This window comes from Morone saxatilis, unplaced genomic scaffold, assembly GCF_004916995.1.
Source record: "Morone saxatilis isolate NCDOM2014 unplaced genomic scaffold, NCSU_SB_2.0 Contig12, whole genome shotgun sequence".
Lineage (NCBI taxonomy): Eukaryota > Metazoa > Chordata > Actinopteri > Moronidae > Morone > Morone saxatilis.
The window spans coordinates 8,564,817-8,591,905 of NW_023339674.1; the positions used below are offsets into that span (position 1 = coordinate 8,564,817).

The 27,089-nt window shown below is 41.2% G+C and overlaps 1 protein-coding gene across 1 annotated transcript in view; it reads left to right on the forward strand.

The window, feature by feature from the left end:
* The window catches only part of dennd1b (DENN/MADD domain containing 1B), a gene marked incomplete in the record, with an annotated part of 80,691 nt that overhangs the window by 32,373 nt on the left and 21,229 nt on the right, over positions 1 to 27,089 (forward strand). The window contains 7 exon segments of the mRNA XM_035653602.1: positions 529 to 582; positions 1,197 to 1,307; positions 9,035 to 9,135; positions 11,405 to 11,450; positions 13,019 to 13,120; positions 22,163 to 22,288; positions 26,393 to 26,494. Coding sequence (XP_035509495.1) covers positions 529 to 582; positions 1,197 to 1,307; positions 9,035 to 9,135; positions 11,405 to 11,450; positions 13,019 to 13,120; positions 22,163 to 22,288; positions 26,393 to 26,494 — 642 coding nt within the window.

Sequence of the window (27,089 nt, forward strand, 5' to 3'; positions counted from 1 at the left end):
TGTGTGTGTGTGTGTGACAGTAGTGTTTCAGTTGGTGGTTTGTCTACCTGTCTCCAAACAGCACCTCTCTCAGGCCCCTTTGATCTGAACACTGAACCTGCCCTGCTCTCCCAAAGTGAGACAGGCAGCCTTGTGATCCTTTAAACAACCTGTCTGTGTGTGTCTGTGTGTCTGTGTGGATGCGTTCATGTGCACGTATACTTTTGCCTGTGTGTTGGTGCTCTGCAGGCCTATTTAATGCTTAAATAAAGACTCAGTTTTCCACCGGAGACATCACCCCAGTCTGTGTCTATGGGGAGCTGAGCTGCTACTGAGCTTTCTCTGTTCTGTAGGCCTGATAAAAGCATTGCCACAGTTCAGACACCAGCTCAGCAATTCATATAGACAGAGCTGAAGATGAGCCATAAATCATAGAACAAAGTGAACGGCCTTTCCCCCCCTTCTTCCCCTCATTCTCTTCTGTGTGAGTGGTATGCTTCACTTGTGACCTTCTCTCTTCTTTCTCCTGCATGTTTGTGTTTTTCGCAGCACTCCTACTTCATCGCCCCGGATATCAATGGACTGCCAACGATCCCTGAGAGTGTAAGTATTCATGGAAAAAGAAAAGAAAAGAGATGAGGAGATAAAGAGAGATCCCTCTCTTCTGGAAACACGTCTGTCTCTAATCGTTTTTAATCAGATACACTTGTCACCTTTTGAAATTATTGCATCATCCTCTTGTTTTAGTTTTATCTCCTGTGGTGCTTGTACTTTTAATGCTTCAGTGATTGCCATGGGTATTAGATGATTCAAACTGAACACATGTTCTTTGTTGATTTTGTATTCGAATTGTAGCTCAAGTAGAGCATCCCAAGTCTCTATTGCATGCTACATCGGATGAAAACAGTAATCAATCTGACATATTTAAGCAGCATTAATTGATATGTTAACTATTTTACAAACATGACTACATCAGATGGATCAAAGGCACAAATGTCGTTTGAATCTGTATTTCTTATGAATTTACTTTTGCTGCAAAACAATATGCACAGAGATGGGGAGTCCAAGTCATTTTTCAGCCTGTACTGCATGTCTCTCTTCATGGCACACTCTGGCACTCTCACAGTCTGTAGCATTGACACTTTCTACTGTAAGCAAGTTGTGCAAGGACAGTTTTTTATGTACCTGCATATCCTTCTGTTCCTGTCTATCTCCAGAGGAACCTGACAGAGTACTTTGTGGCTGTGGACGTCAACAACATGCTCCAGCTCTACGCCAGTATGCTGCATGAGCGGCGCATCATCATTACCTCAAGCAAGCTTAGCACTGTGAGTCCATTCCCTCCAAGTCAGTCTCTCAGCTGCAGTCAGTTATCAGCTCTTCCCTGTCAGACACAAGGGGAAAATAGGTTAGAAAACAGTTGAAGTACTGCAACCACTTGAAGGACGAGTTTCCTAAATATATATTTCAAGTTAAGGGGAAGCTTTTAGTTGTAAATGTTAAGCTTTATGTTTTATTACGTCATGTTAGATAATGTATTATCTATTCTTTGATTCTTGTAGGCTATCTCACTTTAATCCGAAAAAGTACATCATAATCTGAGAAAATGCTACTTTAATTTAGAGTCATAGAGTTACTGTTGCTATTTTTGGCTTCATATCAAATTCAGACACAGATTTGCCTTCTTAAAAAAGTATATAGCTCAAATATTAGGACTGTTTCTTAGATTGAACATGATTCTCTTCATCAATATTCCAGCAGGATATCAAACCCTAAATAGGGAGATGAGAATATTTATCTGACATGGCTACGCTACTTGTACGGAGAGAGTTGGACTGATCTCTCTGAACCCCCCCACCCCTCTTTGCCCGGGCGTCCTGCAGTCAGACAGCCGCACTATCACCACGCTCTGACAAGCTGTGAAATCCACACTAAAGCTGGATTATATTTGACTGTTTGTCTTATAACTGCAGCATATTAATGGCCCAAGAGCCTTAAATTATCTCTTATTACATGTTGTAACTCTCTCACATAATTTAAAGTCCCCTCTGTCTGTCTTTATGAGGGAGGAAATCTCTCTGTGTCTTTCTCCCCCTCTTCCTCCCTCTGTTCCTCATTCCATCCTCCCCCCCCCGTTATCTTCGTGGCTGCTGAGGCAGTGCCAAATGTTTATGACAGATGAGATGGGAGAGGGAAGTGATGTCATCCAAGTCCTATCTGTATCTGTAGTGTAGCTGGTCCTGCCTTGGTATCTACAAGGCTGCAGAACACTGAACAGCCGGAGGGGCCTGTGGTGGTGATGGGTGCTGGAGGGAATGGTTCTCAAGGTCTCCCATAGGAGCTATAATCAGGAAGAGCTGTAAAAATTACCCAGCCCTCAGAGAATTTCACCTGTCTCCCCTCAGCTCCTCAGACCAGCAGCACCTCCGCTCAGGGTTTAGGCTGCACACGGTGCTGTGACACAAGAGTTACACGATGTAAATTATCAGACTCAAGGGTGAAGGTGTTTTTCTTTTTAGCAGGAAAAGGGGGGTGAAGGTGATTTTTGTCTGTGATTTATAGTTTTCTGCAGCCTAGAGACTAATCTTGGCTTGTTTTTTTTTTAAAACAAATTTATGCATACAGAATTTTTTAAGAGTCTCCACATTAGACCTTTACCTCTGTAAGACTTTTATCCTCTGCAATCCTTCATCCACTCATCTGTCTATCTATCCATCCATCTTCCTCAGGGAGAGGTTTGGTTGCAATGTATGTCAGGCACTGTAGTACAAAGGTATTTTTCACATCTCCACTGGGATTAGCTGGCCTGATGTTTTTACTGCTCCTGTGATGCGTTATTTTTTGCTGTTGCGTAGCTTGACCTCCTAGTTCAAGTGGGAATGGCTGCCATGATTCTTGAAGCCAGCTATCTACGTGTATATACTTAACTGCAAAGAGCCCAGCTCATTATCCACACCACTGTCTCGTGATCAAATATCTTAAAGGATGGGAAATATATAATTAATGTCAGAGTTTGTCAAAACGTTTGTTTAAGTGAGTGTTAGCAGTCACTGGATGGACAGGTAATATTTCTATAGTCTGCTTGCCATAGATAGACGATGTATGAGAGAAGGTATTGTTAGTAACATCGTTAGTACCATCCAGCTGCTTTTCACCACCTCCGCCTGTCCAGCCTCTCAGCCAAGCAAAGAGAAACAGGGAATAGAAAGTGGAGAGAGAGAGAGAAAGACACACACACATATATACTACATTTATTCTGCCTGCTCTAGGTGCTGCCTGTGTTAAAGCCCCCGGTGAACCCAGTGTGTCAGTCTGCCGGTACATGGCCAGCGCGTCTCGCAAGCAGCCAACAGCAAAGGAATAAATCATGATCTTACAACAATGCGTCAGTTGACTTATTGCTGTTTCGTGACCGGAGGTGAATGGTACCACTGTTTTAAAAGGCCGTTCGGCGGTGGCGCAGGGGCGGGAGCCAGCCGAGCGTGCAGCCTTGTCATAGGGCCGTATAATAGGGCTGCATCGGCCCTTCCTCTAACTAGTCAGTTGGGAGGACCCCCACCACCATCGCCCCACCACCCTCCGTGTCTTTCATCTGCCGAGGCCCCCCAGCTCTCGAGCCCAGCCTCTGCCCTGCCTATCGCCCAAACTCACACAGCCCGGCCCCAGCACCGGCTGACAGCAGCCCTCTCATCAGCCTGTCAGGCCTATGCTAACAAGGAGCTATCCATCCACCATGCCCTAGAGTGCCAGCTGTCTCTCTGTTTCCTGCCTTTTCTTCTGTTGTTCTTCTCTCTTTCCCTGACTTCTCTCTGTCTCTCTACTTTTCTCTCTATCTTAGTTATTCTTTTTCACTGACATTATTTTCTGTCCATCTGTCTCTCACTCACCCTGTCTACACCTCTCTTTCTCTCTGACTTTGCCTCCCTGTTCCAGGGTGTCTTAATGCGTCTCTCTGTTGTTAGGCATCTGCAGAACATCGGGACATCCTCCCCCTTCCTTCCCCTCCTTCCCCTCAATAGACTTATCTCAGACCCATGCCATGTGTCTGACTTAACGTGTGTGTTGTGCCGCTGTGACCACATATGTGCATGTTGTGGGTGTTTGTGTCTCTTTTGCATGCATCTGTTTGTGTGTGTTCTGCACTCACAGGTGTTTGTACCTTATGTCTTATGTCTTTCTGTGAGAGAGTCAGTGACTGTGTGTGCATGTGTGGGAGGCCTGGCGTTAGCTGTTACCTGTGTCGTCCCGCGTGCCCTCTCTCTCTCTCCCTGTGCCACCTACTTGTTTGTGGCACACCTGCGTTGTGCCGGGACTGACACCGGCGTTTGTCAACAGAGGGAGAAGCGGAGCGCGGGTAATTGGTGACTTTATGCAGGGGAGGGAGGAGGGAAAGGCTAAAACAGCGATAAGCCAACAGGAGAAACGAGGGAGAGGTGGCAATGGACAGAAGAACAGCAGGAGGAGAGGAGGAAAACAGAATAAGAAATGAAGAATTGGGATGAAAATGAGGCGGTGAAAGAAGAAGAGAGGATTGAATTTGGAGAGTGCGTAGGGACAGAGTTGGAAGGAAAGGCTAGTGGAGGGGAAATGAGTGTTTGAGGCTGGTGTGAAGAGGTCAAGAGCGACTCTGTTGATACCATTCCTCCTGTCAAATTGAATCACATTGCCTGCAGCAGCAGCTATTTGTCTCATACTGCGCTCTCACTGCAATTGAACATGTACGATAGGTTCCCTCATCTAAGAGTATGTAAGCGGGAATAAGTGTTATGAGGCCAGTAAAATGGATATTTCTCCATTACACTGCCCCACACTGCACTGCATGTAGGCCCCCACAGTAGCAGTGTCTCCATTTTCTGTCTGTTTTACTTCAACGGGTCCAATTTCTCAGGTAAAGAGGAATGGTGTGGGTGGAAACACACTGCTTACTGACAGAGTCTGAGTTCCAGTGTTGAGAAGATCTGGTGGGTCCTGCTCTTTAAGGAAACATCACTGTCCAAGGGTTGCGCTGCTGTTCAGGCACATAGAGGGAAGAGTTCATATGAATATGTTGATGTATGAATATGGAGAGATGTTTGATGGCTTGTGAGACGTCAGAAGAGTTTAGGTTACTGCCCAAATGTAAAAAAACAAAAACAAAAAAAAACATTTATTTTTTGTTTACTGAGTAATTCTCTCTGTCATAATTCCACATTCTGGTTAAATTCCTGCAGAAAAAAACATATTAGCTGTATCCCTATTCCATACTACATACTAATTCTAAGCAGGTTTAACAGGGACACAATTAAGTATATCAAACAAGTGTGCATACAACAAAACCCCACTTGTTTTTTGAGTGGGCTGTTGATGGACATTATTGTCCCGCAATGCACAAAGGAAATGGAGGAGCTGCTGACAGCTGGAAAATATTAAAACTAATTGTAGACGGTGGTAAAAAAGCTCTGTGAACACAACAGAAAACAAAAAATAACTATTAAATCTTTGAAAAACATTTTATGAAGTTTAATTGGCAGTGACATTCCAAAGTTGCAGCTTGATTGACATCAATGGCACAAACATCGTTTAATCTCCTGTTAGTGTAAAATTATTATGTTAATATGTTTGAATATTAACTGCAAAAACAGTATGCAGACATTTAGTGTGTTGTACTTACTGTATACTGGAAGTATATAGTATGAGAATGCGACACAGACTCCATTATTGACAAAACTGGTGTGTGACCTCTTAGCTTAGGTTTGTTACTACCTACCTCAAGGTTGCAATGCAATTTATCTCACTTTATCTCTTCACTCCACTCTGCCTTCTTCTCCCACTTTCACCTCCTCCTCTCCATCTCTTTATGTGTCTATGTCTCTCTCTTTCTGTCTCTGCTTCCTTAAGTCCCATTGAATTGATCTGGGAAAACCACTGTTAGTGTGGGACACTCTCTGTCTCAGCTACGGCGCACTAAGAAAGCTCTCAGGGCAGAACCAAAGACCTTGACTGCTTTTTGAAGCAGGCTGTCGCTGTATAATCGGTTAGCTTCTCTCAGAGGAAGGGGCAACACACACACATGCACACACGCACAGTATGTGAGGCAGGCAGCCCCTCATTACCGGGCAGAGCCTTGGTCCCTGAGGACTGGACCCAGCACCTAATCCTGTATTTGTTCTTGGGGACTGTATCTGTGATTCTCCATTGAATGGAATATTAAGCACCCAGGTCTTTTGTGGAGCGTGTAAGCCATTTGGCTCCACTCATCTATTATTTATCAGCCTGGCAAATATTTTATCAGCCTTAGCCTCTCATGACCCACTCTCATGTGAAGGCCCCCCCCGTAAATGAAGTTTAAAAAAAAAAAAAAAGAGAGAGAGAGAGTGGTACGATTTCTCTTTTTTCCACTTATCTTCCTTTTACTTTTTGCCTCATTCGTTCTAAAACCTGAACAAGGACACAGGGATTTGTGTTCAGCTGAATTAGAGAAGCAAATATGTGAACTATTCCTCTGGAGTTCCCTCCAATTTGCCTTATCTCAGGCACACTGCCACCTCCATCGCTTTGGAGATAGCAAATAAAAGAAAACAGAGATCTAGATTTGCTTTATAAATCATTATCTTAGTTTCAGTAACCCCCTCTCCCCTCTCAGCCAACTCCCCCAAGCCAGCCACCCAGCCAGAGAAGAAGAGAAGCAGAGAGAGAGACTCCTGTTTTTCCTTTCAACCTGAGAGTAAATCATGCCAGTTGGGGGGCTCACCTTGAGGCCTGGTGGAGATAATTGGAGTTGGTTAGCGAGGTGTTCTGTGCCATTACCTCCTGGTACCAGCGAATGGCTGGGGCTTGTCTCGCTCTCCCAGAGGAGGAATACACTCGCCTGTTGGCTCTCCACTTAGTGTGTGTGCGTGTGTGCGTGTGTGACACATGCACTTATGTGTGTATGTATATCCGCAGCCGGATTGCTGACCTCTCTTCATCACAATTTAATGGCCCCTTGCCGTCATCGTTTTAGAAAGAGAGAAGGGCGTGATGATTTTGATAGTAGCTCTTCCACCAAGTGCTTCACTTTCACTCATTAATATTCATAACATCGATTTATTTTCAGAATTAACAAAAAAACAAACTGTTTGCCAGGGAATTAATCCTGACAGGAGCGTGGCATTGTTGTGTTTTATTTGAAGACGGCAGGCAGCGGAAATATGCATATGCAGATACACAGAGCAAGACACCAATTAAATGTTGATTAAGTCCTAACTATTGTGGGACTGTGTGTATGATAGACTGCACAGAGACAATAAAAAAAGATCATTGCTTCTTTCCAGCAGATATGAAAAATGAATGCAGTTAAAACAAACATGCGGGGAGGGAGGCACATGGACATACGCAAACACACACACACACACACACACACACACACACACACACTTTTTGTTGTAAGCTTTTCAAATGTCCGGGCTTGATGTTTGGGTGGATTCGGAGGGTGGGGCCCTCTTTTTCTTTCTCTGGCAGCGGTGGTTTTCAGCCGCCAAGCTCCCCCGCTTTTGGCCGGTCAATTGTGACACTGTGTGTGTCAGTGAGCAGGGGGTCTCCTGATAGTTGCGCGTGTGTGTGTGATAGTGTGTGTCCGCTTCACACATTGACTGTGAAGCTGCAGCAGTATAACAGCGGCTGCTGCTCCGGGGTCCCGGTGGTATTGGCCTAGCCCGCAGTCTCTCTTGGCTAACTCATGTTTCATTCTTTGGCAATTTGCCCTAATGAAGTCCCGCAGGAGCCCCTCAGACCTCTGTTCTCTTTCCATATTTAATCATGTTATTTTAATCTGGGGGATGAGCTAACGCCTCTTTCTCCTGCCGTGTCTGTGTGTGTGGGTGTGTGTGTGTGTGTTGCAGGTCATTACTATAGCTGGATTTTCATGAGATGGGATGTCAAGAGGGGGATGCTGGCTTTAAGACAATGGGAGACAATGACTTTAATTTTATGTGTAATGCTGGTTTGACAATGTAGAGAGCCCCTTTGAAAAAGAATGTCATCTTCATGGGATTGCTTCTCATTATTTGTTAAAAAAAGAGATTATTTTCTCTTTAATTTCTGGGTCATAGTAGTTGGTGTAATTTTGATTTTTATGGTTACTGTCAGCACTGTTTTGGGCTCCTTTTTGTTGCTTTTGTGCAGGTCGCAGCACAATTCTCACTTTGACATTGAGTTGATAAGCAGTTAATTATGAATACTAGGCTTGTGGTTTACCATTCATTTGTGTATAAAGCAGGTTAGAATATAAGCTTTAAATTATTTTCTAATATAAATTTCTTAACGCCATGTGCAATAGTAGCAATATCACCGCAGCGATGACCCACCACAAATGAATCAGAATGGAGGAAACATTGGTTTCATGTTCTCTGTGTGTAAAGCAATATGCCTTTCTTCATGTCAGTCTTTTCAGTACTTTTCTTTTCACCTCCTCATCAATCTCCTCTGCTGTGTTTCTGTCATGGGTTTAAGACAAGTGGTTGATCTCTAGCTTGTCTGTTCTTCTCTTCCTCCAACGATAGCTTGCAGGTCGTGTGTTCATCACAACAACACTAGACATGTCAGTGTACCATATTCTTTCTGAGGGCTTTTGTAAGTGAGCAAGATTAAAGTCTAACTCAATGAAATCAAACATACAGTACATTGACACATCACCACAAAGTGTCACCACCTTGATCAGACTTCTAGATTTTAAAAACAGGATATTAACAGGATGTTGTTTTGAAGGAAATGGAGCTGTGGTTCTCTAGACGTCTTCTATAGACTCTAGCAGTGCAGAAACTTAGTTCAATAAGTTGTAGAAATACATTGTAAAGAAAAAAAAAAGACAAGCTGTACATTTAGCTCAAAGTTATTTTGCTGTTTTTTGACTTTACAGTTTTTTCTTTGGGGCAATTCTTGAGACTGAAATCACACAAACCTTTGGTTAAAAAAAAAATTTAAACTACCAGTAAACATACAGCATGAATGGGTATTTTTGTCTTTCCTTTACTTAGATTTTGTGTTGCCTCGGAAAGTTGTGTTGAGATTGTCCTCTTGCTTCTTTCTCTCTCTGTAGTTAACTGCATGTGTCCACGGTGCGGCTGCTCTGCTCTTTCCTATGTACTGGCAGCACATCTTCATCCCTGTGCTGCCCCCGCATCTTCTGGACTACTGCTGGTAAGACTGACCACCTCTGAAACGCGCATACAGACACGAACACCATCAGGATCATCATCATAAATGTTTACACCCCCTCTTTTTCTCTCCCTCTTTCTCTCATTTTTCAGCCACCTTCCAACACACGCACAGTCACACACACCTGACACGTAAACACACACCACGCCATGTGTGCTGGTCACGCACCGAGCTCCGCTGCTAAAACCTCGGTGTAAAAGTGCAGACACACATGTTCACACTTTCTCCCACCCGTTCTTCGAGTTGTTCTCACGATTTCTCTCGTGGCGTGCCTTCTCCTGTGTGGCCCCTCAACATAATGAACGGCCCGGATCACCTTGCTCCATATTTCATGCTAGTGCTAGCACCACGCTCTCATCATGTTAGCCCTCTCAGGGGTTCATTACCACCCATCCAACAAAATCCAACAAATCTGAATGGACTTGATTGAAACTGAATGGAGAGTAGAAGTAACAGCTCATCTACAAATCTACACACGTTCAGGTCAACTTCAGATCTGAACATATAAAAAAAACAAAAAACGGCAGAGTGGGAGAGTCAGCTTATGTAAAAGGAGCTGTTTCTTGCCGAATCATTTGTGATAGCTCATACAGTACAGTGCTTTACCATAAGGGACACATCAGCTTTAAAAAGCTATTCATCACTGACAGTAAAATGTGATTTTCAACACTCTGTGAAGACTCATCATTATCTTATCTAATCACAGGGGTGTCCTCCATGCGCTGATTAGATAACTAAGTTATATGAGATGCTCTGTGTGCATGTATCTGAGTAAATGTTGATGACAGTCAGTGCTGTATATTCATGAAACGGACAAGACAGTGGCTAAAGTGCAGAGCTACAGGCCTGCTGTTTGTTTTGCTGTTGCTTTAAGTCGATTACAAGCCTGTGGCTTCTGAATCATTCTGGCCAGGAATATACTGACCCAAAGCTATCCGATTATTGCTTCCTCTGTAAACCTCATCATAAAAATGGTTTCTATTATTTGACTGTTTTTGTTGATTCTGTTCATCTTGGTGGATGGGAAACCTATTCTATGATTCAACCTTTGCTTGCCACTAACTTTCAATATGAAGATAAATATCACATAAAATAAGACTGCATTATAATAACCGTGCAAAGCATATGTTTGTAAGGGAAAAAGAAAACATTTGACACTTATACCCTTTAGCTTTCTAGGAAGTGTTCCAAGTCTTTATATACTTTCTGAATCTACTGTCATGTTATAGGAAAATTTAATATTATTACAGTTGTCACATTAGTGTTGTCAGTGTTCGTCTGTAATATTTTCCAGAGTGTGGCAGTATTAGACAAGGTGTACAAAACAACTTTAAATCACATTTTAAATCTTTTAGCCACAAGTCGCTGACTAAAAATTAAAACAACTCAGAGGCAGAATGCCTGGTAACTTTTTAAAAATCAGTCCACTAGCACCACATCAATTTACCTGCCCTGCTACACACACCAGTTAATCTAATGTTTCCCTTTGTGAGAGATGGTGAAATAATTTATTTTCTCTGATTTTCAGTCAGCGGCTGTGTCCTACATGTAATATGATTGGGTTAAAAAACAACATATGGATGATAATCAGTTTTGCTGCCTATGTAACAATTATGTTATGTCATGGGAATTAAAATATACATTTCCCATAAGCTTCAATGCAGCCAATCTGTTGCATTACAGTAGTTTTCACATAAACTCTAGCAGTTGACGAAAAAGATTTTTACTTTAAAAAAAAGTCTATGCTTTTAGTCTTAGATTTGATCATTTAGGGAATTTATTACATATTTTTGAATGATCTGTTGAATTTGTGTTTTTTCAAATTAATAATTTATTCTATAAGATGTGATGGCATTTCTGATTGTTTAATTAAGTTATATTGCAATCAGCTCTTATCTACAGATTGCTGTAGTCTGACCAACTGTCAGAAACCCAAATAGCATTCAGATTACAATTATTTAAGAATAAGCAACAAATCTTCACATTAAACAAGATGTGATTTATGCTAGTTGTAGCTTGATAAATAACTAAAGATGAATCAAATATCAAAATAGTAACTGAATGTAGATTCTGTAGATGTTGATAATCGGTTAATCAAAGAATACTCTCAACATGAAGTTTTTTTTTACTTTTTCAGATGGGTGTGTAAAATGTGCTGTGCTAGTGTAGCCTCCAGATATATTTCGTTACTGCATGTAAACATCTTATATTGATTTTGCTCACAGCTTTGTTTTCCTCTCTCCATCCACAGTGCCCCCATGCCATACTTTGTGGGAGTTCATCTTAGTCTGCTGGAGGTATGTTAGTTAATCTCTGTATGCATATGAATCATTATACTGTATGTGCATAATTATACATGCTGCTGCAAATTGATGTATATATATGTGCAAATTCTGTAATGTATATCGAATGTGAAATGTTGATGATTCCTAATTTGCATCTGATATATACTGAATGAATTTCAGGGTCTTTGTCAGTGGATCTTCTCAAAAAGAATAATAAACTTACATTTAGGGATGATGCTGTAAATTTATATAGTCAATTCTTAGTTTTAATTCTTTGTGTATATGGTCAACTAATGCCGCACCTGGTGTGGTGAATTGTGCTCTCAATTTTGGTGTATTTGAAATTTCAGTAAGGCAACTTTTGGCACCTTCAAGACATTGAATCAAAAAAATTGACAGAATGTTTTTTCCTCTTTATCTCCCTGTCTTGCTTGTGTGCATTCTTAAGCAGAAGTACAAAAGACAGAGGGAGAAAGGCAGAAAAAGTATCTGCAAACAAAGAGCTTTTCTACTTTATTGTTAAACCCTGTGTGTTGGTTGGGGGACAAACCGTCACCAGCACTGCTGTTGTGTGTGAATACATGTTGCAAGCACGTGCACATTTGCGCTTGTGTGTAAGTGTTAGTATGTAAGTGTTTGTCTGTGTGCGTGTGTAATTGTGCCAATGCATATGTTGTAATGCACATGTGTGTTTGTGTGTGTGTTTGCTTGTGATATTTGTCTGACAGTTGCGGCAGTGGCAGTATTTATCACACTCTGCATCCGTGACAGACCCCCTTTCCGCCACTACATAATTAGTCCAGATCAGCATGTGAGCCTCCACTGCACAGGCTGTCACAAAAGTGACAAACTAGAAATTCACACACTATGCTGCCTCCCCCCCACACCTGCCTGCATCCTGCACCACACTGAAATAATTGTTGAATTTGTCGCCATCAGGATGCACACAGCACAGCACAGAATCACTGTGTTGTTGTTGATGCATGAGGTTTTGGTGCTCTGGAAAATCTTTGCACAATCCGAATGTTCTTCTCAGTGCCATTTTTCATTTTGTGAGAGTTTGTGTGTTATAGTAAAGATGTTCTAATATATTTTTTCCTACACGCCATTTTTCACCGTTAATCGTAAAGGAGTGTGATGACAGTGTGGTTTTAAATGTGACCGCTGTGTTTTTTTTTTCTTCCTGGGGCTTCAGTACTGAAATGACTTTGTCTGCTGGGAAACACACCTGGCCCACGCATAGAATTTCAAACATTAACTTAATTAGCTATATTCTCTTTTATTATTTAAAATATGTAAAATACCTGATTACCAAAGCTGGCCAGCTTTCAAAAGTAAACACAATTCTCTGCTATATGATAGCAAAACACTAATATGTATAATAATAATAATAATGCTTCAGCTACATTATGTAAAAGAAGAAAATATTTTTTTAATTGTTAATATTACAAGAACTCCTGCGTGCAGAACTTGACATGTTTTAATGATATTTATAGGTGGGGATTTAATCAATATTTTGAATCAATTTTTTTTTTATTACTGTGGCAGTAGCTAATAACACTGAACATTTCCTCCTTTAGAGAGTACGCAGTCGATCACTGGAGGATGTGGTCATTCTGAATGTGGACACCAACACCCTTGAGAGTCCATTTGACGACCTGCACAACCTGCCCGGTGACGTGGTGAGACAGACACACACACACACACCCACACACACACCTACACACACTCACACACTCACACACACACACACACAGATACACACACGCACCTTCCAGAGTTTCTGAACTTTATTGTCTCATTACAGATGACACACAGAAGGTTCATTTTTCCTCTTTCTCATCAGGTCTCACTTGCACAAATGCACATTTTCTTGTCCTCCAATGTACTGTCATACTTAGATACTCACGCCCACGTGCACACGTGAAAAACACACACAGACACATACACATGCAGAAACTTGTCAAAGTATAGCTCTGTCCCCTCCCCACATCATTAATGACTGCAGTACTGGCTCCTCAGATTGTGGCTGTCTAAAGTAAACTCCCGTCGCGTCGTATGACGCTTGAAGGCAAACAGCATTCCCCGACCATCAGAGGCTTGTGGGAAAATGTGCAACTCCCTTCCCTTCATCTCCATCCATTCTAATCATTATTTCACAAAGTCTTGCATTTCTGCCTGCCCACTGGCACGTTTCTGAGAACGAGAGATAGGAGGAGGGAACAAGGCAGAGAAAAGAAAAGAAAAGGCAGAGATGGGTGATTTTCTAGGGGGGGAGAGTGGGAAGAAGGGGGCCAATTACCAGTGTGGGCAGTGAAGCCACCTGCCAGTGCATCGTCTCTTTAATTAATGGAGCACTGACGCTGGTCAGTGCTACAGGAAGCATCACCACAGCGTCAGGGTCACTCGCACATTTACACACACTGACACACACACATATACACACACACACACACACACTCTCTCTTATATATTCACACACAAACCTAGAGAACAACACACGTGATTGTCTTCCCTGTCTTTGTCGAATAGGAATCTGTTTGTTTAGCTGTTTTTCAGGGTGTGTGTATTAAAGCTCCTCTGTGAGGTACTGAGGTCCCACTGAGGCGGCGGACACACTATTACCCACACTGCTAACAGTATATTCTCAGGTTCCACCGCCTACCAGACTCCTGCCCTACCGGCAGTATATAATTCAATCCAGTGCCCAACAGACTCCAGACCTTCTCACACTCTCACATTTCTCTGGTTCACCTGATTTAGCACTGCTCAGCCTACTACGACTGCTAGCATGCATTAATGCCTCCTTACTACCTGCAGTGGTGCAATCTTTCCTACATTTTATACAATTACCTGCCTACTTTGTAACCTGTTTGCCTGTCTGCCTTATCGCCTGCCTTACTGCCTGGCTGCTTGAGTTTCATGACACCTGTCTGCCTTCTTGTCTCTCTCTCTCTCTCTCTCTCTCCTCGCAGTACTTACCGCCAGCCTGGACGTTTCTTGCACCCGCTGTTTGCTTCTCATGCTTCTTGCCTGTGTGCCTGTCTGGCTACAGTACCTTCTTCTCACTTCCTGCCTGCTTGCTTTTCTGCACCCAGGGACTCGAGTCCTAAATTAAATTGCAAACTGAGTTTGTCATAAAAAGGAGTCAGGGCTTTTGAAAAGCGACAGAAGCAGAGAGAAAAGCCTTTGTCTTTGCCGTGTGATAAATTAAGTGGCAGCCTCAGAGCCTTTTTGCTTTGATCCCCTACTCACCATTTTTCCTGACTAATGACAGAACATAGCCCACATATCATGTCAAATTACACCACCTGAAACGGAAACTTCACTGGCATTAATATATTTATTGCAACAAATTGTTGTTGTTTTTATTCCCATTCATTTTTTTTTTTCCCTGTCTCCTCTCATCTTTTCACCGGGGCTAGTAGATTAATAAGGAAGCGAGCAGGTACTAATTGAGTGGAATTCCAGGTCTCTTGTTAGTTTGCTTGTTAGTGATGAGGACATGCCACATGGCATTTGATGTTTGTGTTTACACACAAGGAGATGTTTGAGGCATTGTGCAGTTTGTCAAACAGAGGCCTGAAATCTTGATTAATGCTGAGAGATTCTCTGCCTGGGCTGAGCTGCCGTGTGTTGTTTCTGAGCTATTAAAACCACTCTTCGTTCCTCTCTAATTCTCACTGTAACACTGGCTACTTAACACTCAGGCTTTATTCAGCGTGAAACCAAAGCCTTGAGACCTATGAAGTAATGATTATTCTCACTTTAAAAGCCCAGTATCACTTTGTATGAAGATATAAAGCATGAAATGGATTCAATAGTAAAGGCCACAGGCAATTTTTGTGCGTATTTTAAGTCTAACTAAGAGGGAAAACAAAGCACTCTGATGTTGATTTAAGCAAACCTTTAGAGATCCGTCTAATTATGGCAATACAGGCTGTGAGCACATGTGGACTTTATTACGTGGCTCGGCTGACCAGTGGCCGTGCTTTTAGCAGGTTCAGAGTTCACAGTTGTCCCGAATTAGCCGCCCTCTTTCAGACAGGATCCCTACACCGGCTCCACTAGTGCCCGCCCCTTAATGGTCTTTTCCCGCAACTTCACACATAATATTTTAGATTTATTGACTATTACAAATGCTACCATGCCAGTAGCGGTTCCGTTTTGCAGAAAAGGAAAGATCTGAATAAGAGAGTAATTGGTAGCAGGTCAAAAAAGGATGCAACAATCTTTTGAGAATAACTTTGGGCATTTTTTCAATTGGAAACATCATATGAATCAAAAGTCTAATATTAATTATACTTTTGTTCTGGATTTGTATTTTTAAATGCACATGGCAAATAAATGTAAAGTCTGTTTAATTTTTTGTTTTCCTTTTTAGTTGTAACATGCTCTTATATTATTATATTATAATATATGAAAATCAATCTAAACGTTTCCTATTTTAACTAGTATATTTTGGTATCTTTGTATAAAAAATAATGCAGCTTAAGGAACTATTAAGTTTCTTTCTTTAAGTTTGTGCTTTTCTTTTGTTTTCTGTTTGAGATAAACATTGAGATATTATTAGAAAAATAGATATTAAATTTTGCGTGTGTATTTTTAGCAGGATTTTGCATATTTTGAGGTTGCCTAAGCTGAAATAAAAGTTTCAATAGTTTTTACACATTAATAAGTCATACTAATCTCAGAGAGACTGTGCTTGTGTCAGTAAAATCAATATGTTGACAAGCACAGTGAAAAAAAAATACTCAATAAAAACACTGTAGTTTTTCCCTGGAAGATCAAGGTATTTTTGTTTCTTTTTCTGAGATCCATGGTTCCCCTTCCACACAGAGATTGTGCTGATAAAGTTATAATTGGCTTTTGGTTGGTGGAGCTGTTTACCGCGCTAGTCATTAAAAGTATCCAAGAATAGCAAATTAGGAGTCTGTTAATTCTGAAAACAAACAGTGTGTGACTGAATCAGATTTTTATTTGATCCCGGCAATTGATCTCAAACCAATGACGGAAGGATTTTTTCATGTATTATTCTTTTTGTGCCACATATTCAAGGTGAGGTGCTACAATGCAGCTTACATCTTTATTTTCAGATGCTCTCTCACATCACAGCCTAATTCCTTCTATTCTCCTCCTTTCTGCCTCTCGCTACTTTGCTGACACCGTGTACCCATACATTCCTAGCCTTCATACATTTGATCATTTGTATTCCCAATAAAGGGGAAAATTTACAGCGTACACTCCTACTTCCTGTATTTCAAGCCTGCATTTGGAGGTTTACAAATGAATGAGGGGGTTGCGGTTGTGTCTGCGCGCCTCTCCTGAGATCACCTGGCACACTTAATCAAACATCGCGGCTTTAATTTGGTGTTCAGTTTCCGATGCTCCCAGAAAACAACATCTACATCATCGTCTACAACAGAGTACAGCCGACAGCAGGCACACACTCACACATGCAGATGCACAGACACACACGGAGACATCTACATGTTGTCGGCCAGGAATGTTCATCAATGACATTCAGATCTAGTTCAGGAGTAAACTTCTGCTACTCACAGATTTTTGGTTTGTCCACCAGATTCCCCCATTTTTCAGTTTAGATACAGCCAAGTGTTTTCATTTCACTGTTGTCTTTCCTAGCGGAGCCACCTACAGTAAAGCCCCTCACATGCTGTACTAACTAGATGGTAGCTCAGTGCTGGGAATGTGGTTGCTCCACCTCAGTTACATACTGTACTTTACCAGAAACAGTCTCGGCGTCTGCAACATATAATAACAATCTCCAAAGTATTTGATTTGGTTATTGTTCTTGTGTCTGTACTTTTACCAACTGCTCATTTAAAACATTATTTTACAGGTTATGATTGTTTTAAATAGCGCTGAACTGTGCGTACACTCTCTCTGCAGTGTTAGCAGCCCTTCATTTACTCATGTGGAGTTTAAAAGCTGCACTTGATTTTCACATACTCGTTCTGCCGGCGGTTCACTCTGGATTAGAAGTCAAAAAGGGAGAGCAGCATCACCCACTGCGTTAGTTATTGAAGTGAGAGATGACATTTAGCTGTAGTTAATTATGTATGCAAAACTCAGCCGCTCAGCTGCTATAAGAGGTCAGCTTGACAAAGTAACCCCACACCGGGGAGAGTCTCATGGCAATGAGATAGCCCTATTAAAACACACACACACACACACACACACACACACCCAGACCAGACTTTTTCTCCCCCCTTGCTTTCTCACTCTTTTTTTATTTCGCTTGACTGATGTGTTGTATTGCATGTGCTTAACAGCAGATCAACATACTTAAAAACTAAGAATTATGTGTCTTAGTACATGCCTTAATAGTTTTTTCTATATTCTAGTCTTTCTGAATTGTACATATTTATTTCATCACATCACTTTGCTAATTTAATAATCACCAGAGTTCATTTTGCTAGAAAAGACTAGAAGTTAATGATCTTATGCAGTTAGTTATGAGAGATTGTAGTTGACTCCCCCATCAGCTTAAGTAATATCCCCATTATTGTGCCGTTTTACCGTTAGACTGAAAATAGAGGTTAATTTAAAAGAAATCATAATACTATTTGTTTTAAATTGAACGAATGAATGAATTTCGGAGATTCCAGCTTGCATGCTCATTGTGTACATGTATGTGTGTGCATTTGTGAGAGTATATGCCGGTTCTCCGTGTGTCTTTGTTCAGATTTGTGTGTGTGTTTGTGTGTACGTGTGTGTACAGTTCAGACTGCAGCACATCAAAAGAAAGTGGGAGATTTTCATAACTATTTTTTTTCTTTGTAGTTCTTTAATTGCGTCCCCATGGCTTTCTTTCCCTGGACAGAATCTTAAACAAAACATTCTTTTTTTGTGAGAAGAAAACCCAACTTTTTATTTATTTATTTTTTTAACAACAGACAAGTGTCAGGGTCGTTATTTAGGAGGGGTTTTTTATGCTTTAGTGAAAATTTAGAGGAAAATTCTAAATATATATTCAGAGTTTTGTGTGTAACTTTTCTATACCCTTTTTTATTTAATTTACTCAATAATAAATATAAAAACTGTCAGCCAGGCTATTACCTTTTGTCCTGCATTTTTTGTTGTTGTGGAAGATAATGTCCAACAGTTAATAAATAACCAGATCAATGACCAGGTTTCACATTTATTTTGTGGTCTTTCTGATTATATCGGTTCTTTGTATAGAAATAGAGCTTGCTGTCATGCAAAGCATAAAGTGATAAAACCATGATTATTTTATCAGGTTGAGTTTTAGAGTATAGCAATAGCTGTTACAAAGACAGTGAGAGGTGTTTTTGTCAAGCTCACAGTCAGAGTAATTTTATTTTGAAATTCTCCAAAAGCTGGTGTAGGTTTAAATGTACTATACATACAGTACCTGCCTATCGTGTTTTCAAATGCATGTGAGTATGATACAAGTTGGGATGTTTGTATCAATACGCTGAGGAATCGTTTTCATGCGTGTGTACTCATGCATGTGCACATACACGGGCACATACACACACACACTCGCACAGATGCAGGGTGTCACCTACAGTGGTATCCTCCCTTACAGTCAGGCAGGGATCATCATTGCACCTGCTAATTACCATCTCCAGCTGGAGAGTTAAATGGAGATCTGTTCTATGTCTGACCTTTGACCCCATGCTCTTTATGTGACGCACTTCAAACCCTGTTTGGGCCTGGCTGGGCTGGGCCTTAATGAGGCCCCATGTCTGCCCTCTGTGGGCTGTGCGCTTTGGATGCCCCGCTTTCATCCCCGACCATCTTCCCTTGATGTAAATTGAAAAGATCACAGCTATGGGGAGAAGACCTGTACTGGAAAGGCCCCTCTGCATAGATTATGAATATCATAACTCAACAGTTTTTTTTTTTTCTCCCTCTCCCCCAACCACCCACTCCCCTCTCTCCTCCTGCCACCCCTTCCCTGTACAATGCTATAGTTCTAATTGGACCCAATGGGGGACTCTCTGCCTTTGATCTCATCACCGCCACTGTGACTTTACACTAAAAAATGTCACTGCCAAATTGGGTTATCACCTGTAGAGCCTGGCCTTCCTCTGATGCCTGTACGCATCTCGTTAGCTTCACTCAAACTGTAGAAGTTAATTAGTTTGACAGAGCCATTACCGTGGAGGCATACCTGATGATTGTGGCGTAGGCGCCATTTTCAAAATCCAACTTCTAAACACACATTAATTTTTGTGTCGTGTATGTGAAGGAACGCGCGGTAGACTGTGCTTCATTTCATCTATTAGCAAAGACAAAATTCTGGGATTTTTCATGCACTACTACTATATTTGTTAAATGACAATTTAATTAATCACCATGTGTGACAAAAGAAGAATGTCTTCATCATGCTTAACCTTACTTGTGAATAAATGTGAAACTTTGAACTTATCGCTTTATCACCCATTTTTCTCTAACGCTAGGAAACAAAACACAAGTGAAGTGGTGTCCCCACCTCATTAAAAAGTGTTTGCCACTGCAGTGCTCCCACCCTTTCAAAGCTGCTGTACAGAACTCTGTGTGCAGAGTAAACTCCGTTATCCCATCTTCACTGACAGTCTTTGGGGTATGCCTCCCCCACTTAGACTGACATTGTGTTCGCTTTGATTCTCCCTCCGAAAATAAGACAGTTTAATGATTTGCAAGGATGAAAAAAATCAGTGAAAACGCACATAAACATGAAATATTAATTCCAGAAAGGGCTTTACATAAACATAAAAGCATTTAGCACAATGAGTGAATATGGAGATGACACTTGTTAATTTATCCGTGATAAACTTCCTGTTTGATGCCTGGGAGCATTTGCAATGGCAGCACAGGGACGTTGTGGAGAGTGAGAAAGCCCAGGGGAGAGGAATCGGCGCTGTTCGTTTTGTCTTTGTCCCAGTTTAAGACTGCCACTCTCTCTGTCTCGCTTTCTCTCCTTCTCTCCCTGCCTCTCTGTTTCTTTCTGCCTGTCCTTTGTATGAGCTGTGCTAACACTTTGCTTCTCCTCCCTGAAGTTTTCCATATGGGCTAATTGCAGACGCCAGACCACGATATCCCTCCAACGCTGCAGCTACACAGCATGATATATTTGGCCACCTCTGATTGAAATAGACCTGATCAAAATTTTATCACATTTTTTATCACATCACAGAAAAACTGAGGTCATTTAATGGTTGACACAACCTCAAATTTTCTCTTGCTTTCATCTCTTCTTCCTACTCTTTGTGCCCACAAATACTGCTACTACCAATTAAAACTAATAATATTGATATATAAAGAATCTGTTGTAAATGTTCTTTGTAGCTTTACAGAGGTGGACAAGCCAGACAATTAACACAGAAATATATGTGACACCACACACACCAAAAAATGTTGCACTGTATTAGGAGGTGATTGAATGGACTGGTGAAATATGCAGTGCAGTGTTAAATCTAATCGCAGACTGCTAACTAAAAATGTTAATTACTCTGTTCTGTTCTGTTATTTACTTTATTAGTTATGCATGTGCAGTCAGTTTTCTCGCCCTGTATTCAGAGAGCAGAGTGGTGAAGGTCGAACCTTACCTGGAGAGCTTTGGCTTAATCTGCCTTGTTAATGTGCCCATGAGCAAGACAACAAATCCTTACCGGCCACAGCTCTGAAGGAAACACTTTTCTGAGTTCTATATACAGAGATTAAGCATTGATTTTAGCCTTTTTAGCTTATTATTGTTGGTACGGAGTCTAGAATATAAGATAAAACAATGCAAAGTTATTCAGTGAGGAATTACAATTAATCTGTTTTTCCCTAATTGAGGTAGAAGGTTAAACTTATAGGTTCTTCTTTAAAATGGTGATTCAAGCTCGTACTACGGCTAACAGCCCACACCAAACTGCATTACAGTAAAGTAGACCTCCTGTGCAACCCAATCAAACGTTGTGCTTTTGTGCTAAGCTGGCACAGCCCACACAGAGAGCAGCAGTCCCTCGCTATCTCTGCCTCCTCCTCGCTCTGCCACAACACAGTCAGACTACTGCTGAGCAGGTGAGGAGAGCCTCTTGACAACTTCCTTCCCAGACTCCCCAGGGCCCGTTGGCCAGGGTGAATCTTTTGTCATCCTAAAACAAGCTTGGGCCTGCTGCTCCTCCACTCTCGCCTGGAGTCCTGGAGACAGAGCCAGGAGAGGGGAAAATAATTAAAGACATTTTATGTCAAGAGTCCCTTTCTAGAGGGAGTTTGGGAGAGCCAACAGGGGAGGGGAAAACAAGGAAGACTGGAAAGGAAAGAGGAGGAGAGTAAGAAATGGAGGGAGAAGCGAAAGAAGCAAGAAGTTGACGGGAGGAGAGCGGGGGTGGCAGCATGGAGAGGGAGGAAGAGCAAGGATGCGAGTTTCCATTTCCTCTCTGCTGTCCCCTCCCTCTCGCCGCCCCCCGTCCTCGGCTCAATTAGCAAAGCAGCAGGTGCTCTCAGCAGCACAACAGATAAGCTTGGAGGAAAGGCTGAGGCTTTTCCCTTTCTTTTCTTTCCTTTTTTGAGATGACCTGCAAATGTGATACTTCACACCCAGAATGGGCTAGCTGTTTCTTCCACCAATTTCAGAGGTGATAATTTAACTTTTACCCCTCCATCTTTCCATTTCCCCCCTCCCACCTCTCTCTCTCTCTCTCCCTCCCTCACTATCTGTCTCTCTCTTTCTCTTCCCCACATTCTCTCTTTATATTTTCCACCAGGTGTCTTCTCTGAAGAGCAAGCTGAAGAAGCAGTCAACAGCAACAGGAAGTGGTGTGGCGAGGGCTTTCATGAGAGCGCAGGCCGCTCTGTTTGGATCCTACCGAGATGCCCTCAGATATAAACCTGTAAGGATCCAGTCATTAATCACTACCAATCATCTTATAGCATTGTTGTATCATATCATAATAAAGCCTTATTTTCTTAAAGGACCTTCAAGGAGTAAGTGACATCTAGCAGTGTAGTAGCATATTGCAACTCCTCGCTTCACCCTCCTCGTCCAAGTGTGAAGGAGAAACTACGGTGGCCATGAAAAGCTAAAAAAAAACATGCATCCAGTGTTTAAGCTGACCTTGTTTTAAGGCTCAGTTCACCCAATTACAAAAAAACATAACCGTAAACATAACATAACCAAAACAAACATCTCACTTTCTTTTAGTCGTTTGTTTTTAAGAGAGTTTGGTTTTAATAGTTTTGAGATATCATCTGTGAGATTTTTTCCTCCACTGCAATACAATGGATGTATATGAAAAAAAACATTCCAGAGGAAAATGTCCCCCTTACTCTGGATAATCACAGTTTTTTTTTATTGAAACTACTCTTTTTTTAACATTATTTCCAGGTAAAACTGTTACGATTGTCCAAATAAATGTTTTTCCAAGACTGTGAGGACCTTGAACAAAATTCAATTTATATCTATCCCACTGATGTGGCAGCAGATCTCAGAGCCAGATAAAAACCTAAAAGTGAGAAGAGTGTTTTCTTTTTGTGATTTGACCATTTAGACTAATCTCAGACTGATCTCTGTACTGGAAAGCAAACAAAAGCATTAAAATTTATGGATTAGATATTGAGTATAAAGGCCACAGATTGTATTTTTATTCACAAGCAGAAATATTCACAGACATGAATATAATATATTTGCTTCTCAGAATGTGTAACACGCAGTAGCAATCTCAGTTTGGGTGAGGTGAGTCAAATTTCACTGGAGTCTGGTTGGACTGGGGCAGTTTTGACTGAAAGTAAAAGGTGTGTTTTCAGCTGGAGCGCAGAGCTAAGGTGGGCCTGTCTGAGGCAGTGAAATGTCAGAGGAGCTGAAAAGAGTCAGGACGTTCCCTTTGAAGATCCCTTTTAGCCACCTTTGGTGTTTTACTCCCCTTTACTAAGCCCCCCTAACATTTCTTTTCTGGATCTTTTCTGCTTATCAAGTCTGAGTCAGAGCACAGCAAACTACAGCATGTCCTGTTTGTCAAATAGCGAAGCCTTTGTTCCTTTGGCTTTGAGATTAATTGGACTTTGTGGACTCCCGGAGTCAAGATGCTACATTATTGATGCTGTCTCTCTTTTCTCTGTATACAGACAGTATACGAACAAACTGCCTCCCCTCTGACACAAGCACTGAGACTCAGTGTATGTGTGTGTTTGTGTATGTGTGAGCACAACATGCAGTAATTTCTCAGTTCACTCACACCGTGTTATCTTTTTAGAATCTGAGAATCTGAATAAAAGCCATGGAGTTAACATACATGCGCACACATATGCACACGCAAAACTGTGCATCTGCCTTCACGGAGAGACTGATGATACTCCTTGTGTTCTGATATTTGTGGAATATCACTCTGCTAGTTATCGTTGTGAGCTGAGGAAAAAGATCTTCCTAGACAGAGCTGAGCCTAGCGCCGTGGTTCACAGGCCCATATGCCTCAACAGAAGGAGGGGTGTGGATACTTGGTGGGAGTCTTGCTGAGTTGTAAATGAAACAATACTGGAAAATGATAATGAGTTGAAAAGCAATCAGCTGATTAGAGCAGCATTTCTTAGGTCATCAGTTTCAGCTCACGTTGATGGTCCCCCAAGTGCTTTTCACCAGCAGAACACATGTGTCGGGCAAAAATAACCTGAAATAGCAACTCATATTACCACCATTGATGAAGCCATGTCGGGTAGGTAGGTGTGCATATTCCATAGCTGTGGGCTCACAACTATTTAGAGGTAGAATTAGAAGTTTTACTCAAGAAGGCATGTCACCAGTTCACATTATCCAACTAGATGTGAACACTCTTGGTAGGGGAGCTTGGGGTGCCATCACATGTTCAGAAGTATTGAAGATTATTTTAGACACAAAATGTTACACATTGCATTGTCTCATGTATAACAGATCAATGTATTGTGTTAACATACAGTAGGAGTCCTGCACACACACATGCAGGTCTGTATCAAGGTGCAATTTGTTTTTTGGAAAAGGATCATTTTGAAATATCTATTTAAAAAAAAGTGCCATATGTTGAAATGCACATTTCAAAACAGCTGTATAAATTAACAGCTCAGTTTGGTTTGAGTTTGTTCAACCATAAAACAACCTACACATACATAACACACAAATATATTCATAGATTTCCACTTACTGCAACTTCAGTTCCTCCTAGATCACAACTTTCATCCACAGAGAACTGCCCACTTGTTCTGACATTTTGAACACATCTGCTCAAAGATGAGTTTCTCTTTTTGTATAATTGTTTCTGTGTACTGGTTTACAATCTCTTACTAAATAAGGAAGCAATTTCATGTTATACGTTGTTGTCAGGCTAACATGAAACATAGTACATTTGTACATTCACACTTATATTGTTCCCTACAAACATACAAACAAATTTAGTCCCCCACTGGAGCTCCCCTCGCCAATTCTTACAGGGCTTCATAAATATTCTTCTCTACATCAGTTGCTTTGTTGTGTAGTTGTCTTCAGAGATTGTCTTTTTTGTATGGCCCAATAATATTTGATCAATTCTTTTCATGTCTGTAAAGTAATAGCAGCCTTGGAAGTTAGCAAGTGCTGCTCACTCGTCACTCTGCATTTAATATAAAAGGACCTTTCCCCTAAGCGAGGCACTAAACCCTTACTATTACTAATATTAGTACCACCAAAGCCACATTTTGTTTCTAAAAATACATTTATACTAAATTAATTTTATTGGATACATACAATTAAGACATACTGTAATTGTAACAGCATTTCCTTGTGCTGGCCATCCTTGGTGACCCTCTTAGAATAGATAAAATGAATGTTCCTCTAGTCTTTTTAAAGTCCTTAAGATACTAATTTAAACTACTAGTTGGAGTCCAGCAGCAGTAGCAGTTGGCATTCTGTGCAGGCCTGTGTGAACCAAAAGATTTTGTCGGGTACTGATGTGTATGCTGTGTGCACAGTCTTAAAGTTGACTCTGGGTGTTTTTTTAGCAGCAGTTAGTTGTGAGTCTCAGCAATGCTATTCAGTTTTGTTTGCTGCAGTATGGTCCAAGGCTGTAGCAGCCAGATGGAGACTGCAAAGCTGATTAACTACAACAAGCTACTTTCAACTTGGCTTTTTACGAGAGAATACGCCTTAAAAACTTTTAGTGATGTAAGTGGAGCAGTACTCCTGTGATGTAATTTGGGCCACTGGTATCATCCGCCCATCCTCGAAAAATGAGGTTAGTCTCCGGTGTTGTTAAGTTGTTTTTATGTGCCACACTGTGCTCACAGCCTCAAACAGACAAAGCGCATTGTTTTACACCAGAAGAATTTAGAGCATCATTGAAATATGTGAGAATTATGTTAATTATGAGAAAACATGAATTGGAAATGACTGCGGGGCTGTTTGTGATTGGCCTGCAGTGGTTCTGTTGTCATCCTCCGTGTCTACAGCTCACAGGCCAAGAGACATGATGTAAGAAATAGTAATAATGTGATAATGTGTTCATGTGGAGTACTGGGGAGTTTACTGGGACACTGTCTTCTGGTCCGGGGGAGATCGTGTGCACTCTGCCAGCGGAACTGTTTTTTGTTTTTTTGTTGTTTTTATGTATTCTTTCGATACTCTTCCTTCTCCTTCTTCCTCTTCCTTTCTCTTTCCTTCCTGTCCCTCTTTCAGACTCATTTTCTGTTTTCAGGCCCACTGCGCTCACTAATGAAGAAATGAGTTGAAATACTCCTTGGTTAGAGAAGACTTTTTTAACAGTGCATAATGAAAATAGACATGATGTGAGCGTCATAGTGCTGTGAATTATATTATAAACAACATTGTTTAGTTTAGACCCCCTGCCTTTCAAGGCACCAAACGCATCTGCCTTCATTCCTCTGAACTAAGTAAACATGGTGAAAAACAGATTGGTACAAAGAAAAGTGAGCCAAAATGAATTAATTTTAATTGTTTATTTTAATTTTTGCCAATAATGTCTCTGTGGACTCCTCAGGGGGAGCCAATCACTTTCTGTGAGGAGAGCTTTGTGAACCATCGCTCGAGCACCATGAGGAACTTCCTGTCCATGGCTGTCAACCTGCAGCTCTTCAAACAGGTACAAACCGCTACAAACAGCTGTCTGTGTGTGTGTGTGTGTGTGTGTGGTTGTGTGTGTCAGAGATTCTTTGAACCAACATTAACTACTACTTTTGGTGAACTATAACCAGTAAAACTGATCTGACCCTAGAATATGTTTCAGTTCTAGACATATTTATCTTTATGCGTGCAAACTTTTACTCATCCTGAGATCATAATTATGTATAAAAAATCTGCTGTCACTTACATGGGCACATTGACGGATGCATAGCTCTATCTGTAAGCTATAGACAAGCACAAATAGAAAAAGATGACTGAGTGCTTATATGGTAGGTTACTCTGTCCTCTCCCATCAATGTCATGTTATTTTTGAGCTGTTTATTTTTGAGCTGATTTTTTATTTAGAAGGGTGAAAGTCTTCATTTTTACAGATGAAAGTTTTCTCTCAGCACCCCTTGTGCTCAGCAAACTGTCAACTGGGTAAAGTTAGCATTTAGTATCTTGACAGTTCAGTTGTTTAGAGTGAGGAGAAATGAAGAAGAGAGAGGCCTGGGATTATAGACGGTTATTGACCCCTAGAAACAGTTTACTGTGGTTATCTCTCAACACACATC